The sequence below is a fragment of the Puntigrus tetrazona genome, chromosome 5, assembly GCF_018831695.1.
Source record: "Puntigrus tetrazona isolate hp1 chromosome 5, ASM1883169v1, whole genome shotgun sequence".
Classification (NCBI taxonomy): Eukaryota; Metazoa; Chordata; class Actinopteri; order Cypriniformes; family Cyprinidae; genus Puntigrus; species Puntigrus tetrazona.
In genome coordinates, this window is record NC_056703.1 from 9,094,913 (window position 1) to 9,107,878 (window position 12,966).

Genomic DNA, 12,966 nt, shown 5'->3' on the forward strand with positions numbered 1-12,966 from the left:
ATACCAGCGTTTTGCCCCTCCTCAGAGAGTCAGCGAATAGAGCGGGTGACTGGGTTGGGGTGTACTGCCATGGAAGTGATCCTGAGGAGTTTTTGTGGCTTCTTGTGAAGGATCTTTTCAGTATGCACGCCCAGTTTTCTGACCCTGCGCTACTTCTCATTCTTATGCCTCACTTTCACACATTTTCTTGGCGTTTATCAGCCAGTGGCTGCAGGGGCCACAGTTGTAGCAGTCTCTCAAGTCTGCATGCAAATAGGCAGAGGAGAAGGGGAACTGATTGGATTTCTGTTAACCTCCTCTCTATTCATGTCACATGACCCATGAACCCTTGCCTCGCTACGGTCTGAGTAATACAAGCTTTTAAAACCAGAAAAGTGTACAATGTTTACAGAAACTTCGGTACTTTTCTTGCTCTGGTTGGTTTGCGTATCCCCGCTGCAGCATTTAGCTGTGTCAACACAGATATCCCCCTCAGAGGTTTTAGCTGCCTGCTGTAGAATTACTGCTTCCAGACCTTGCTTCTGTAGGTTAGCTGGCGCCTTTTCCACCTCCACAAACAGATGCCTCTTTGTCAAACCGGAGAGACTTAGAAGCCAGTCAGATGAAAGTGATCCTTGGAGAGCACATGTTAGTACTCTTGAAATGCCTCAAACACTGCTGACACTCTTAAACAAGTGAACAGTGCTAATGAAGAGGGACAGCTCCACGGGATTTGTCCTCGCTGGTTTTCATTTCCAACACTTTTCCACATTCAACAAATGTCTTTTCTGTTTCACATCATCCAGAGCTTTAGAAGAAGAAGAGGTTCAGTCTGGTCAAGGGTGTTTTTCCCCCTTTTCTTTTAAAAGTTTAGTTTAGGACAACAAGGCATTGTCAATTTTTGTACATATTTGATCTCAGTATAATCAATTCAGTTTCTAGAATTTGTTGATTGCCTTCTTTGTATATCCAGTGTCCTATTACCATTTTTTTCTATTGACACGATTAATCCAGAATTTAAAAATATAAACTATATTGCATATAAGATGTTAATTAACTATATGTATTACTTAGAAAGTGGTATTTTTTAAAATGGCATTTAAAAATGACAAAATGTAGAGTGTGGCAGCTGGATTGTTATACGTCTGATTTTTGACAAATCTTTAGAAATTAGACATAACAGAAATTTAGAAATAATAGAAAGGGAAATAGAAAGGTCAAATTAAGTCAAGTTATTATAATTCAATTTGTTCTTCCCTTTCCTTTATACTTCAGAAAAAAAAATTTAATGGTTTGAAATGTTAGTAGGCAGTAACTGGTTCTTGGTGCATGAAGATGAAGAGCAAACCACAGCATATTAATATTCTGGCACATACAAGGCTATTGTTGAAAATACAATGCATTTGCTCATGTGGTCAAAACATCCCTTGAGGCTTAAGGTTTTCAGTTTTACATATCCTTACCACAACGATTGCCTCTTGAGAGACATCCCTCTCAGAATTCATATCTTTCATTGTCATTGGCCTTCTTGCAAGATCAGCTAAAAAAAGAGACAAAAATGCATTTCCAGGATGGACCCAACTGTCAATATAATTATTATGGATATGTTATGGTCCCAGAAAAGCTCTGTTTTGAACCCTGCCTGACTGCTATTATATGACGATACAATTATGATGGTGGAACCTAATATAATGGTGGAAAATTCATCAATGTCAATTTTTTTTTCTACTAACCAACAGATCTCATTCCATATTCTAATCCAAATATGTAAATTAAATTTACTGGCTCACTGATTTCAGCATCACCTGCCACAGATATAGGAACAACTGATAGATGACTGAACAATTGATTTAAAAAAAGCCTATTTTCATGCATGAGTAACATAATTGCCCAATTGTCTCTCATACTGCAGCATCTTCCCCTTCTCAAATTTATATAACTTTAACACCACAAATAGCGGAAAATTGGGAACCACATTCGCTGTTCTTGGCCATTTAACCTCTTCTAAGTGCATTCCACAGAGTTTACAGAGGAAGAACAACTTTATTATTTTGTCATCAGAAACTGAACCTGAAGTGGAGCATCTTATGGTCTCGGACATCACCCCGCACAGCTTTAAACTGACATGGACGGCACCAGAAGGCGTCTTTGATACATTCACTCTCAAAATCGTCGATTCTAATGGCCTGGGCCAACCTCTCCAGATCAGTGTTTTTGGAGTCGAGCGAACAGAAGTGGTGACAGGTCTCAAAGAAGATATGGAGTATGAAATCGAGCTCTTTGGGATCATTATGGGAAGGAAATTCCAGCCCATTTTGGCTGTAGCTCGAACAGGTATTTGGATTTTTAAGAGAAGCTTGTGGAGGAACCACTAACTCTATTCTTTCTTCATTTTCAATGTTTTAATGTTTCTGTCAGCTACCAGGTTTGGTCAAAACACATGCCATGAAAAACGAAGCCTTTTTATTCATCCATTTGTTCCTTTTTCCATTTTTTAACAATATTACAACATCGCTCATTGCATTCTTTTTCCTTATTGTGTCCGCAGAGTATTTCAAGAGTCTCTCATTAACAACAACGGTTGCATCCAAGTCTTCTCTCACCAGTTTTACTTTCTCCGTCTCTATCCACTGTGTGATTGAGGGTTTTATTTACAAAAGCAGGACCAACTATTTTGTGTATTTGTCCTGATTGCGTGCTTGTCTCTGGCAATCTTCCTTTATATCAGCGAACTTCACTTTCCACTTGTGTCTGATGTTGGCATGTCACACTATTGTGTCTCTGTACTGGGGGGCAAGTTAATCTTCTTGCATCTGTCACGCAAGATTCAGAGGTCCAGCGATGAGAAATAGCTTTAAGGCCAGGGCCTTTGTCTGCGTGTCTTTTCTCTGTAGTCGCACAGTTGGTCATCATCATGTCCTGAATGTTTACTTTGATGCCACTATTTGTTGCAGCACAATAAATGGGGCAGTTCAAAGAAGTGTCTTTACACCAACTGTATTTTTGTTTCTCTTACAGTCTGAAATTACTTGTTTCTGGGGAGAGGTTTTTAACTCCTATTTGTCGGATGCTGAAACACACATTTTTAACTGTATATTTTTATTTGTTTCTTCTTTGTGTTATATTCTTATCAAGGTTTGGGAACACCCAAGGGGATACGCTTTTCTGATGTGACGGATACATCGGCTACTGTTCACTGGACTTTGCCTCAAACCCATGTAGACAGCTACCGGGTCACCTATGTGCCCATTCAGGGTGGTAAGTGATGTGGTCATGGTTTAAATACATTACAGTTCAAAAGTTTGCTTTTAAGTATATATTAAAACTAATAGAAATTACTTGACTTTTTTGTATTTTAAAATGTTATTTATTCTTACAAGAAAACCGAATTGTTAACATTATTTCCCCCAATCTTTAGTGTCGCATGAAGAATACTTCAATGTGTTTATTTATTGAATGATAGAAAGTCCAAACAACAGCATTTATAAGAAATACAGCCATAATAAATGTCTTTACTACTTGATCAATTTAATGTGCCCTTTCTGAATAAAAATATCCATTTCTTTTGAAAAAAGAACTTTCATACACCAAACGTTTGAATAGAAAAGTACATATATTAGTGCTATTTATAGCACATTTGAATCTTTTGTTCTGGGAAATGAAAGCAAAGCCTTCTTCCCTCCAAGTTGGCACACAGTCCATCTTAAGAAAGTGAAGTTTTACCGTGTGGTTTTCTATGCATTTGGATGGTTGCCTGTTGGAAAATCATAGTATTATTTGTACTTCCTGAGTTTATGATTTGTCATAAATTATATGTTATGTAATATATTGCATAAGTTGCGGAGGAAATTTTCTTAGACTGCCGTTTTGGCATAATAAGTTGATTGAATTCAAGAGATGTCCCCCTGAAGTCTCATAGTGTCCTTTTGGCCTCTCCGTGATCAGTGCAGGTTTTTAGATCAGGCCCATCTTAAGTTATGCGGATCTATTAGTGCATATCATAAATCAAACCACACTGTTTTATCCATCAGCACAGCATTCTTGCGTATCACCATATCAATCACAGACAGTGCTGCCCTCTAGTGATAAACGTTAAATGTAGTTTATCTCGGTGTTCTGTTTCCCCCTGCAGGCAGCCCTATGACACTGAGAGTAGATGGAGGAGAATCCCAAGCCATGCTGCCTAATCTGACCCCTGGAGTGACCTACCAGGTCACTGTCATCGCTGTGAAGGGCTTGGACGAGAGCGAACCAGGATCTGAGAGAGTCACGACAGGTACGACTTATTCTAAAAAATAATCAGTGTTGGGTGTAATGCAAGTACAAGGTAACTGATGTAAAAGAATGACTTTTTAGTCAAAAAGGAGTGTAACTTGATTACATTTTAGATTCTGTGTAATCTCATTATTGAATGGCCTTAATAATATTTATTGAGCAAGATCTATAATAGAATGTATTATCCGAGGGAGAAATGTTTGGTGCTGAATGCATAACTTTTACTCGATGATGAACCAGCAAGACATTAATTTCAGTTTGTTGAGAGGGAAAGTCACATAAAAATAGTTCATTTCTTTTTCAAATATCTTATTAATAAATTAAATTAATTAAAGCATTTTAAAGAAGTAATAAGTAGTTTGTAGTGCATTACTAATTTTGAGTGACTTACACAACATTGACTGTACTCACACATATAGTTTATTGGATAGGAAAGCTCTCACCAAAATCAGCAAGAGTGAAAAGATATTCTTGAATAATATTATAATTATGTATTCATAAATTGTAATTATTATATTGTATTTATTAGCCTCAAATTCCTAGATTCTGTATCATTCAGTAGAGTATGACTTTTTGCTTTCCTGTCTTTCCTGCCAGAAGCCTAGTAATCGACTCCAAGCTGTCTCACAGTGATTTTGCTTCTCTTTTGTCTCTCTGTTGTATCTGTTGGCCCTCAGCCCTGGATAAGCCGAGAGGTCTGACAGCAGTCAACATCACTGACACTGAAGCTCTGCTGCTGTGGCAGCCGTCCATTGCTACTGTGGATGGATATGTCATCACTTACAGCGCAGACAGTGGTAACAACCCAGACTGTCGTTAATTATTCTTGAAGGAAGACTGTTTCAGACGCTACAGACTAAAACAATAAAGCAGCGAGTCTCAGTTGTGCGTTTTGGTCTTTTATCAGTGGCTCCAGTGATGGAACGGGTGTCTGGGAACACTGTGGAGTTTGAGATGAGCTCCCTCACACCTGCCACCTTATACACTGTTAAAGTCTATGCTGTCAGAGAGGCAGCCAAGAGCGCCGCAACCACCACAGAGTTCACCACAGGTAAGGTGAACACTCACTCACCCGTACGCAGACATCTGGATGCTCATACAGAAGAAATATTTATTGCTGTAGAGATAAATAGCAGCCTTTTGACATCTGTGTCTTCTCAGCAAAAATACAAGGACACCTTTGACCTGAAAATAAAATGTTTTCACACTTTCACTCGGTTAGTTTGTCCGCTACTAAATTGTCAGTGGTCCTTCATGTGCAACAGATAAAAAAAATAAATAAATCACAAAGAGATTGTTTTATTAATCATGCAAATAAATGCTTTTTCACGCTTTTTACACAATCAACTCATACAAATCCCTTCATACAATTATTTCCCATTTATCACAATTCAAACTTGGACATTTTTACACAGTAACCACTGATCATGGTTTTAAATGTATTCATTCATATTTGTTCATATATGTTCATATATGTTTTTTTTATAGTTTAGTAATGGGTCTGGGTCTGGGAAAAGGATAAAACATATGTATATATATATATATATATATATATATATATATATATATATATATATATATATATATATATATGTGTGTGTGTGTGTGTGTGTGTGTGTGTGTGTGTGTGTGTGTGTGTGAGTATTACTGAATAGGAGATATTTGGCTCAGTGCAGGAGAAACATCAAAATGGCCTTTAACGATATGTATTGTAATTAAAATCTATAGATGCAGACAGTTAGTGCTATTAAGGAACACTTAAAAGTGTATTTTGGACTTGTCAGTGTTTTTGCCTATAATGTCTCACCTTAAGAATTCTGAATGCCTATGAATAATGAAAGGATACCCTCTACTGCAGATGTTGATGCCCCTCAGAATCTGGCTGCCAGTAATATTCAAACAGAGAGCGCCATGTTGACATGGAAACCACCAAGAGCAGACATCAGTGGGTATATCCTCAGCTTTGAGTCTGCTGATGGCATCGTGAAGGTAAGTGTAAACTTTAAACATGATTTACACGCTTAATTTAGGTTTGGTCTACAGTGATTGTTACATGCTGATTCTGTGCTGTACTGAAATGTTCCTGGTTTTCTTCTCTTGGCTAGGATGTTGTCCTTAGCCCCACGGCAACATTTTACAGCATGTCTCAGCTGACTTCCTCCACAGAATACACAGTCAGACTGCAGGCCATCGCTGGGCCGAAGAGAAGCAGAATCATCTCCACAGTCTTCACCACCAGTGAGCCAATAACCTGAAAGCACAATGATCACAAACTCTGAACAAAATAAACTAGCCTCTGGTCAAACTCTTTTTTTTCTTCATCACAGTTGGAGTGCTATACAAGCATCCTAAAGACTGCTCGCAGACTCTGTTAAACGGAGAAGCAACCTCGGGCCTGTACACTATTTACCTTCGTGGAGATGAGAGTCAGCCTCTGCAGGTCTACTGTGATATGACCACTGATGGAGGAGGCTGGATTGTGAGTAATTCTTCTTCAAATAACATGCAGGATAGAGAGATTGACTGTTCTGATCCCACAGGAGGTATTTAGAGTGATAGTTCTCACAAAAATGCACTTTTATGTACTTTTATGTTAAATTAAACACAAGTGGTACCTCCATACAGGTGTTTGTGAGACGGCAGAGCGGTAAAGTGGAGTTTTTCAGAAACTGGAAGAACTACACTGCAGGCTTCGGTGACCTGAATGATGAATTCTGGTTGGGTATGTTTACATCTGTGCACACATATCAAACTGCTAATATTGCCCTTGGAAGCCCTAAGGCATTGTGATATGTAGTAATTTTGAGCATGTTGGTGTACAAATCTCATTCTGTGTGTCTGCAGGTCTCTCTAACCTCCATAAGATCACCTCCTCTGGGCAGTATGAGTTGCGTGTGGACCTCAGTGATAAGGGAGAGTCTGCATATGCGCAGTATGACAAGTTTTCAGTCTCAGAACCACGCAGTCGCTACAAAGTACATGTTGGCGGATACAGCGGCACTGCAGGTCTGCAGGATCTCTCTCTAGTTCCCTAACATATAGTTGTCTGATTGTGTGTGTGTGTGTATATATATATATATTACAATATAACATTTTAATCATGATTAATTGCATCCAAAAATTTTGTATTTTTGTAATATATGTGAACTGTTTATATTTTCTATGTATATATAAATGCACACACATACAGTTTATATTTGTTCAGTATTTAAAGGATAGTTCACCCCAAAATGAAAATTGTCAATAATTACTTACCCTTATAGTGTTCCAAACCTGTAAGACCTTCATTCATATTATAAAAAATCTGTGATTAATCATGAATAAACATTTGAAAGAAACTATATATATATATATATATATATATATATGTGTGTGTGTGTTTATATGACTATATGACCAATATGACCACTGTCTTTTTAATATTGACTAGCCAATCACACGTTGGTGGGCGAAGTTAGTGTAAATATTCTCTGCCAACAAGGCAGGCTATTTGTAAATAGACACTCCATACACACACACACACACACACACACACACATTTTTATTGTACTGTTATTTTATGTCTAGTTTAATATTTATATTTTATGCATATTAAAGTAATATTTTAAATGTATATTGTATATATTATATTTGTATATTTTATATTAATAATTAACTAATTACATTTTGTCTAATACGTTTCATACTAGTGTTCAAATGTTTTGAGTTCAATAGGATAGTTTGATCAAAAATACATCAAATATATTTTAAAAGATATATTTTAAAAAAATGTATATTATATATATATATATAAAATATATATATATATATATATATATATATATATATATATATATATATATATATATATATATATATAAATGTACTTTAACCCTAATACAACAGCTACTTAAAATTGTTTTCTCAGATTCCCTTGATAATAAATAGTAAGTTCAAATGAACAGTATTAATTTTTTTATTAATAAATAAACTTGCTGGCAACTTTTCAAAAGTAGTGTTTATGACTTGTAACTAAATTAATTGTAACAATATAATATGTAACAATTTTGTAATTCTCTTTTAAAGGTGACTCAATGACGTATCACCACGGCCGTCCATTCTCGACCTACGATAATGACCACGATATAGCCGTCACCAACTGTGCTCTGTCTTACAAGGGAGCTTTCTGGTATAAAAACTGTCATCGAGTGAATATAATGGGACGATACGGCGATAACAGTCATAGCAAGGTAAATATTTAATGTGTGCTTGCTCACCTGTGTGTATGATAATACACTGCAGAGACAGATTTAGATTGTTTTAAACTCTTTCATCTCCAGGGTGTAAACTGGTTCCACTGGAAGGGTCACGAGCACTCCATTGAGTTTGCAGAGATGAAGATCAGGCCTGCTAACTTCAGGAATTTCGAGGGAAGGAGAAAGCGATCGTAAACCAGTGAGCTCCAACCCAGACCCAAGCAACCCTCCACTGCTGACCATTCGCCCCTCGTTTCTCCTGCATCATCTCATCCCCTTCATCTACCAAAGTCACTGCCAGGAGCCCAGCCAGCTCTTCACGCTCTCCTATTCACGGAGAACAAGTACAAAAAAAGTTTTCACCCTCCCATTCAAAGCTACAGCCAATACACAGTTGTGTGTGTACCACTTCTGTGCAAGTCAATCTGACAGAAAACCAATAGACTCATAGTGAAGTGTTTAACATTACACACTGTGCCTGTACATCATATGCACACCAAAGACAGACACTCCAGTAACATCTATATGATACAATGCCTACGGAGAGGAGATTTTGAGTTTGGCTCGGTGCTTTCCAGTTTAAAAAATAATGATATTATTCTTTCTGTATATCCCATACAGTTACAGTGGGAAGAGTTGAATGTTTGTGTGTGGTATTTTTGCTTCAGAGCCTCTTCCCTAGACTGTGAAATAGCCTCCAGAACTATTTATCCTTTAACTTCTCTATTAGGGCGAGAAGGTTAATGGCACATGATAAAAACTCGGCATTTAATATGCAGGACTGCATAAAAAACATCTAGTGGGGAGGCTCAGAGATTTTTTATTTTTATTTTTTTTTTCATCTCTTTAGTCTGTGACAAATCTAAGTACCCATGCTCTCTGTTTTCTCTCTCCCACAACTCATGCATTTATCAGTTCAGAAGTGGCACATTTCTGGAACCGGTACATACACAGTACTGCTAAGTGTTCATTTATATGCACCTTTTGTCGTGTTTCCTGTACCCTATAACTATATTGGCATTCGGTCACAGAGCATAAGAATCTTGATTTGCTGATTTCTATCCTCTAAAAAAAGATTTAAACGAAACAAAAGTTAAGGCAGGACCTATGTTCAGTCTTTTGTTTAAGTGATAATGTGTTCGCCAGTTATGAGCTTGTATAATGTTCAAAATTCAGGAAAGGTAAAAGTAATAGCCAGGTGATTGGAATTATTGTAAACATAGCCTCATATGAAAGTTCTGTTGGCAAAAAAAAAAAGAAAAAAGAATTAATATACAGAATAAGTCTTCGTGTTCGCCCCTACCCTGCTATCGACTAAACCACTGACCCTATACAATACCTGTGTAAATTATGTCTCGTTTTGGTATTTGAATATTTTTGTTTGTTTGTTTGTTTATTAAATGGGTGTACAACAGGTGTTTCTTTGTAACCCCTCTTACAATAAAAACAGATTTTGTTTAATAAATTACGTTTGCCATGTGCGTTTGTTTTGGATATTCAAAACGAGGCTATTCAAAACAGGAATGTCCTTTCTTGTGAATTTCTTTTTTTTTTTTACTTTGCAAAATGCACTTGCCTCGTTGCGTTCTAAACATTTAACAAACAAATCACATATATACCTACCTATAGGTTGTGTTGCCAGATTGCGCGAAAATGCGCGGTGAACATTTAGACATTTCTGCCGATTTGGGTGGGTGTCTTGACCGTTTAAAAATGAACAAATTCCATTATTTAACAGCGGAACTTACCTACAGCAAAAATTCTTCCTCGCTCGATCACTAAATGAACCCATTTGCTTCAGAATATCCCAGAGTCACCTGGCAACTCTGAACAAAACACTCCCCCGAGGTACTATACGTTGCAATTATTATGAATAACTAACCTTTATAGCTCACCTGGATTGCGTTTTGCATAAAGCCCGCTCGTAATCGAATTGAAATTGAACATCGCTTTACTTTACAAGCAGGTAGCCGCTGGTTTACAGCTAAAATGACTCATGAAAGCCATTCAAGATCTCTCCTGAGGGGTAGGGCACTTCCACCAAAACAAACTCGTCTAGCAACGTGCTCGAACCTGACATTCGCGTTTTGTAAGTTTAGGCTCCTCAGCTATGTACCTCGGTTTTATTTAGTTTAAACATGCGAAAAAGATCGCAATATAAACTTTTGAAATACTTTGCTGTAGCTGCATTAATCGCACTTGTGGTTATCCTCGTTTTTACCAGCAATATACTGCCGTTTCCACCGAAGAGGACTCCAGTACCTCGGGAGCTCTATGAGGTGATCTCACCATCAACCTATAACTTCATCCTGAACCAGCCAGAAGTGTGTGAGAAGAAGAGTCCTTTCCTGGTCCTTATGATCCCGGTGACTCTCAAGGACACGGAGGCCAGGACTGCTATTAGAAGGACATGGGGTCAAGATGGCTCGGTTCCCGGTGTGACCATTTTGCATTTGTTTGTCATTGGTCGGCCAGCTCAAAGTGACCCGGTACGGCAGGAGCGCCTTGAGAGGGAGAGCGAGGAATTCGGCGACATCATTCAAATGGACTTTGTGGACAGCTACCGTAATCTCACCATCAAGACGATGATGATCATGAACTGGATAGCCACTCACTGCCAGGCTGCCTGGTACGCCATGAAGATCGATGCAGATATCTTTCTCAATGTACGTTACCTGGTGGACTACTTGCATGACCGAAGCGAGTCCTCGAGGAAAGACTACATCACTGGATCGGTCATCTCAGATGCCGTTCCTCACAGGGACAGCTTCAACAAATGGTACATCTCAGAGGAGCTTTACCCAGACTCCTGGTATCCTCCATACGTGTCTGGAGCTGCGTATGTCTTTTCTACTGACTTGGCCAGAAAAATATCCTCTGCCTCTAGATTTGTGAGACCGATTCCGCTTGAAGATGTCTACGTGGGGCTGTGCCTGCAGATTCTGGGTGTAAAACCAGTTTATGCAACACAAATGTGGGGATTTAGAAATCTTTTTGAGGTGCGCCGACTTAAGTATGAAAGGTGCACCTTTGCCAAGCGCATTATAGTGAACGGCTTTAACCCACAGAATCTTCTCCACATTTGGCATGACTTTCAGAAGTCTTATTTTACATGTTGATATATTTTAAATAACTAAAATTGTATTTGAAGTACCTTGAAGCTGCTACATTTATTTGTATTTATAACAATTTGCTAGTACTGTTCCTTTAGCAAAGTTCAGGCCAGGAAAAAGATAGCTGTTGAGGTGCGGTATGTAGAAAACAATGACATATAAGAGAAAAAAAAAAATCTATATAGAGTAGGAGGAAGGTAAATAAATAAATAGGAGATGTGGAAGTGTAAGAGGTTATGTAAAAATAATTTTTAGATATATTTCAAAGATTTTTTATTTAATGCTGGCTACGGGCCACAGACCTCAGGTATTATAAATGATCCCTCACCTATTTCATAGTGTTTTTATACTTCTGCCATTTGGAAAAATACATACACTTTGCATTGGGAACGAGAGGTCACTTATTGGAGTCCTTAAGAAGAGGAGATGCTGCTGTAATACGTCCAAGATTTTTCTTTTTTGTGTGAGTCTGTATAAATAGCAATCTCTGTATCTTTCAATTTAGAAATCATAGCTTGCAGATATATATGAGCAGTTTATTATCCGTATTGTGCTATTTGAAGCTTGAGATTTTCTTTCTGTACTGAAGTTGCACATATCATTATAAAAGTGCTTTACCACCCAAGTATGAACTGTAAACAATAAAAATATTATGTATTTATATTTCTTGTGTACTACGTTTTGAGATGCAGGTGCGTACTTTAAACAGAAGGGGGCGCAGTTACATTAGAAATAGCTCTGTGGAGGTTATGTGGATGAAAATATGTATTTAAAAAATAAATAATTAATATTTATCCATTTACAATCCAACTACTATAAAGACACGTCCAGTAAATGTACTGCTCAGTGCACAGCACTATTTGTGAGTTTGCTTGTATAATGTAGCAGAAGTGATTAGCGCTGTCATCACTTTCTTTTTCATTTACAGCCCGTGGTGCAGTTTGTGCTTGTAAATCAGCTGCACGAACATAACAACAAACAAAGCATTTAACACACCATTGAAAAGTAAATTCAGGCTGTTTAATTATATTGGGTGATAATTACGCGCTGGATTATGTTTGTGGCTGTTATGCTATTGTGTAACAGTAGGTTGGCAGATTTACAAAGTTGCAGTGAGTTTTAATGCCAACCAGCGTGATTAAGCATCATAGCCTTGTTTCAAAGCCTCTGAGGTTTTGAACAAATCTACTGAGCGAACGGATTCAACCTATTCAAGTTTGTATTATTCGCCGGTATCTTTCTTTAAACGAATCTCTGAGCAAATCAGCGTCTCGCTTTTAGTTTGCATGCACGCAAACGGCAACCAAATCAAAGCATTTGATTAAAGACTCGAACGAATCGAGTCACTGAATCGAAATCTCCAC

At 37.7% G+C, this 12,966-nt stretch overlaps 2 protein-coding genes across 5 annotated transcripts in view; both read left to right on the plus strand.

Annotated features, from left to right (window-relative positions):
- Nucleotides 1-9,954, plus strand: part of tncb (tenascin Cb) — a 32,087-nt gene extending 22,133 nt beyond the window's left edge. For 2 of the 4 annotated variants that reach the window (XM_043240196.1, XM_043240195.1), the window contains exons 12-23: nt 2,041-2,313; nt 3,115-3,237; nt 4,112-4,255; nt 4,932-5,051; nt 5,162-5,305; nt 6,113-6,243; nt 6,360-6,492; nt 6,582-6,733; nt 6,880-6,976; nt 7,099-7,260; nt 8,320-8,483; nt 8,574-9,954. In XM_043240196.1, coding sequence (XP_043096131.1) covers nt 2,041-2,313; nt 3,115-3,237; nt 4,112-4,255; nt 4,932-5,051; nt 5,162-5,305; nt 6,113-6,243; nt 6,360-6,492; nt 6,582-6,733; nt 6,880-6,976; nt 7,099-7,260; nt 8,320-8,483; nt 8,574-8,684 — 1,754 coding nt within the window. In that variant the 3' untranslated portion in view covers nt 8,685-9,954. The remainder of the gene's footprint in view (nt 1-2,040; nt 2,314-3,114; nt 3,238-4,111; nt 4,256-4,931; nt 5,052-5,161; nt 5,306-6,112; nt 6,244-6,359; nt 6,493-6,581; nt 6,734-6,879; nt 6,977-7,098; nt 7,261-8,319; nt 8,484-8,573) is intronic. The other 2 variants (XM_043240197.1, XM_043240198.1) reach the window with 1 other exon arrangement.
- Nucleotides 9,955-10,587: 633 nt separating this feature from the next.
- Nucleotides 10,588-12,292, plus strand: b3galt8 (beta-1,3-galactosyltransferase 8). The gene has a single exon (XM_043238680.1). It carries the CDS (start codon nt 10,628-10,630, stop codon nt 11,606-11,608), a length of 981 nt encoding a protein of 326 aa, XP_043094615.1. The 5' UTR covers nt 10,588-10,627; the 3' UTR covers nt 11,609-12,292.
- Nucleotides 12,293-12,966: the final 674 nt, after the last annotated feature.

What these genes read in the sequence shown, in the direction of transcription:
- b3galt8 (XM_043238680.1), top strand. Translation starts at nt 10,628, where the DNA reads ATGCGAAAAAGATCGCAATATAAACTTTTGAAATACTTTGCTGTAGCT.